Genomic DNA, 4,270 nt, shown 5'->3' with positions numbered 1-4,270 from the left:
GAGAGAGAGAGAGAGAGAGAGAGAGAGAGAGAGAGAGAGAGAGAGAGAGAGAGAGAGACAGAGAGAGAGAGAGACAGAGATGTACAGGTTGTGTGATGTTTCTGGTGTGATGAGTGATACCCCACTGTACATGCAGTGTATCAGACAGAAATGGATACTTGCTTGGTGTAGTGATAACTTAAGGGCAGGCAGCAAATCTAGCCACTATTTACCCCAGCAGCCAGGCAAGAATAATTTTATAATTCATGTATATTCATGTATATTTCAGTATGTAAAATCGAAAATGAATAATTTTAGGATAGGGTAGTATGATGCACCAATGGTTAACAAGGAGTATCTTAGGTATGCTGGGGTTTTCAGTAGTGAAATGATTCAGTTTTGAAATGTTCAGTCGTGTGTGAGATGTATATACTAAATGTAGACTTAACACGATTTTATTTGTATTTCAGAATTCTTCACATGAAATTGCGTAAGTAATGCATCAGTTACATACTCAAGAGCAAGTTTATTTTTTATGAATCCAACTTTTGTACTTTTCTGTTGCGGAAACTAGTTTGCAACAGTTTTCACCACTGGTGCGGCTATCCTTATCAGGTTGAATAAAGTTGCACAAACTTGTCCCCAAATGGCAGCCAAAGGATACTAGCATTTTATTGTCTGTTAGAGTTGTATTTTGAGACCGAGAAAGTTTTTTTTAATTTTCCACCATTTTTCACATGGTAGGAAATATTTGCAATTGGTGAGAGCTAAAACGTCCTCTAGGTGTCGAAACTGTTTACTAACATTTAAGTTACTTACCTCTATTCATCATATAGTAAATTTACTCATATATTATTATAAAATATAATGAACTTATTCCAACAGTTACATACATGTTGTTATGGTATATATGTTCTTTCAAGTTATAATGATGAAATTAAAAACATTTTGACATAACTTATGTTATATTGCCAGCATAAAAATCGTGGAAAATATAGCTCTCGGAATTGTTGAAAATATTTTAACATTTTGATGTAAGAAAATACCTAGATGTCTCTCACACAGTTAGTGATGTTTTAATATTTTAAGCATTTCTTGTATTAGGTGAAACCACTAACAACCTGAACAACCATGTTCATGCCACCTTCAAGGAGAACTACAAAAATGCCACTAAGGAATTGAAAGTCACCTCGCAATCACTTATGAAGACCCAGCTATTAGTACAGGTTAGTCAAGGCAGCTGTATTAATGACGTTACAGCCACAGAAAATGTAGCAGTAGGCGTCAATTTCTCACCTTTGTAGACCAGTGTATATGGACAGACATGTTGTTTGTTAAAGTTTGTTTACATGGGGCAAAAAGATGCTGAATTATTTCCTCGGCAGAAATAGTCTACAGAGAATTTATAGAAAAGCAATGTCACGTTCACAAAATGTATTTGTCAATTATTGACACTAAATTGATGGGGTTGAATATCATGATTAAATATTAGTAAATTCAATTTAATGCTAAATCCTTAATTCTACTAATGCTGGTGTTTCAACAACTCAATTGTAGTCTTTGTCTAATTGTCCTGTCAGTCACTTTAACCAAAATCAAGGATCTATCATGTAATTAAATTAGTGAGTAAGTTAATCATTTACGCTCATATGAATTACATTTCAGGAAGTTTCGGAGAGCCTGCAGCAGCTGACGAATAATTTGTTCAAGCTAGAGGATAGGTTAGATATGGTGACCAGTGGTCAGTATCTGCCATCTGTTACTATCTAAACATTCATAATGCAAACTGCCATAAATAGTGGTGCTATAAACTTGTCCAGTTGTGAAGAATGTCATGATGCTGTGAATGAGTGGAAAAGGCCCCCAAAGTATAAGCCAATGAGGATTTTACGGGTTAAAAGCATCTGCTGATGGGGAACATCAATGCTGATTGTTTAAATATATCAAAGGATAATTTTTAGCTAAAGTAATAAAATGGCGACAACTGTGATTGACTCAAACAGACAGGTAGATGAAGACCAGACACAGTCGAGAAGGCTCGGGACGCCACCCGACCACATTCCCTCGTCTCGCGCTGTGAATGAGTTGAGAACATTGCTGAATAGGGTGGTGGGAGAAACCAAACAGCAGTCTTCACCACACCGTGAGAGCATGCCGACCGTCGAGGAACTAATTCCCCTGCTGCTGCATCACACCACCTACATCCAGCAACTGGAGAGTGAGTGCCACTATAGTAAGCTTGCATTCTCCAAGCTAGTCACAAAAGCAAACACGCTCGTTGAGAACAACAGGCTACTGTACGAGCAAGCCAAATCGTACGTGGTAACAGCTGAAGACCAGCCCGCGATGGCTGGTTGCGATGCACAAGCTTCACGTCCCGCAAGTCCGACGTCCGTCCTGGTGAGAATGAGACAGGAGCTGGAGAGCATTCGCATGCTTCACACCGCGAAGGCCAGCCGACTGCAAGCTCAGCTCAACTGCAAAGAAGCCGAACTAAAGGAAGTGCAGAGCGAATGCGACGACCTGAGGTCGAGAGCGAATTCCGGCGAGGCGCGCGCGTCGGAGAGCGAACCCCTGCGGCCTCTCTGCGCAGACTGCATGCAGCCGTGCGCCGCCGAGACGCTGAGTCAGGTGACTCGCGAGCGCGACGAGACGATGACGTCGGTCGCGCGGCTCCGCGCGTCGCTCGACGAGCTGCAGCGTCGCGAGCGGGATGCGCGCCACCAGGTGGCGCACAGCGTCGACCTCGTCGAGCGCGCGCAGCTGGAGAAGGTGCAGCTGCTCGTCGAGAAGCAGCAGCTGAGAGCCGAGCTGGAGAAGCGCGCCGAGGAGGCGGCCGATGCGGTGCGCGCGGCGAGAGCGTGCGTGGAGGAGGAGCGAGCGGCGGCGCGCAGTCACGCGTGGGAGGAGGCGGAGGAACTCGCGAGCAAGGCCGGCGCGCTGCAGTCGCGTCTCGCCGCGGCCGAGCATCAGCTGGATAGGGTGAGCAGAGAGAAAGCAGCGCTGGCGAACGAAGCGGAACTCGCGCGCGACGAGATAAACGCGTACAAAGCGGAGATGTCACGTGCCGCAGAGCAGGTGAGCGGCAAACTCGCGCGGGCCGACCGCGAGCAGAGAGTCGCGCAGCAGGACCTGGTGAGAGTGAAGCAGTCGAGCGAGACGGCGATCAAACAGGCGCAGCTGGAGGGGAAACGTCTGCAGGACGAGGTCGGAAAGATGCGGTGCCAAATCGATAGCATGGAAAGAGAAATGTCCGGTTTGAGAGAGGAGTGCATCGACGTCACCGGCACAGCGCAGCGGCTGCGACTCGAACTGAACTCTTGTAGGGCAGAGAAGCTGAAGTCTGATGCTGGCACTGCCGAGCAGATGAAGGCACTGAGCTGGCACTGTGAGCAGCAGGAAGCTGAGCTAGCAAATATAGTGCGACACTTGCATTCCGATCACTTCGTCGACAAACGACGACTCGAGGATACGCTCGCCGCGCAGGGTGCACGCTTCAGGAAGCTGACAGAAGTATGCCATAGTCTACTGCGCAAGCTGGAGACGAGTGCATACAAGCACAGGAGCGAAGTGAAGCTGCTGCGTGCGAACAATCGTGCGCTGGCTGAACACCTCGAAGTGGCCACCAGGGTGCAGCGCGACACCGAGTCGCAGAATCTGCGGCATTGTAAACTTCATCTCCAGAATCTGCAGAAGCTAAAGGAGACGGACGCGCAGGTGCAGCAGTCAGCGCAGCAAGTCTGTGAGCTTCTCACCTCACAGAACAAACTGCTGCAAGAGCGAAGAACGCTCAGTTGTGAACTGGACTTTCTGCGCGGTCAACTGCAGATTTTTCCTTGCAGGTCGGCGCAGCCTGTTGGCTCATTTGCGGAAGAAGCTCAGGACATATCCACCTAGATTTCGCCACCTATATCTAAGAAGATTTAGCTATTGGATGGCAATAATTCTTATTACCCTTGGACTTTGTAAATCAACCAAAAGGAGAATGACTACTGATGTTTATGCACGTTTAATTGTATTAAATTTTAATTATTGTGTGTTATTTGTATTTAACAACATGTTTATACTGTAAAATAAGGATTGTATAAGAAATATTGCTGTTGTAATGGGTAATTATTTATTGGTAGTCATTGTATTGTCACAATCTTCTGCCCTGGTCTTTGTGCCATCTATATACTATCATCAACATCGAAAACAAGAGTGATCTCTTAATATTTAGCTCAGCTGACAAAGTCAGATGCAGCTTGTAGAATCGCATGATTGTCCGTGCGTCCGTGCGTCCATCCGTCCG

The 4,270-nt window shown here is 46.0% G+C and overlaps 2 protein-coding genes across 2 annotated transcripts in view; both read left to right on the top strand.

The window, feature by feature from the left end:
* The window catches only part of LOC106809420, a gene marked incomplete at its 5' end in the record, with an annotated part of 2,987 nt that extends 764 nt beyond the window's left edge, over positions 1 to 2,223 (top strand). The window contains 4 exon segments of the mRNA XM_014812500.1: positions 450 to 469; positions 1,084 to 1,205; positions 1,645 to 1,720; positions 1,983 to 2,223. Of these exon segments, the coding sequence (XP_014667986.1) occupies positions 450 to 469; positions 1,084 to 1,205; positions 1,645 to 1,720; positions 1,983 to 1,990 (226 nt within the window).
* Positions 2,131 to 3,876, top strand: LOC106809410 (serologically defined colon cancer antigen 8 homolog). The gene has a single exon (XM_014812475.1). The coding sequence runs from the start codon at positions 2,131 to 2,133 to the stop codon at positions 3,874 to 3,876; it is 1,746 nt and encodes a 581-aa protein (XP_014667961.1).
* Positions 3,877 to 4,270: the final 394 nt, after the last annotated feature.

This window comes from Priapulus caudatus, unplaced genomic scaffold (assembly GCF_000485595.1).
Source record: "Priapulus caudatus unplaced genomic scaffold, Priapulus_caudatus-5.0.1 Scaffold352, whole genome shotgun sequence".
Classification (NCBI taxonomy): domain Eukaryota; kingdom Metazoa; phylum Priapulida; class Priapulimorpha; order Priapulimorphida; family Priapulidae; genus Priapulus; species Priapulus caudatus.
This window is presented reverse-complemented; position numbering and strand designations above follow the sequence as displayed.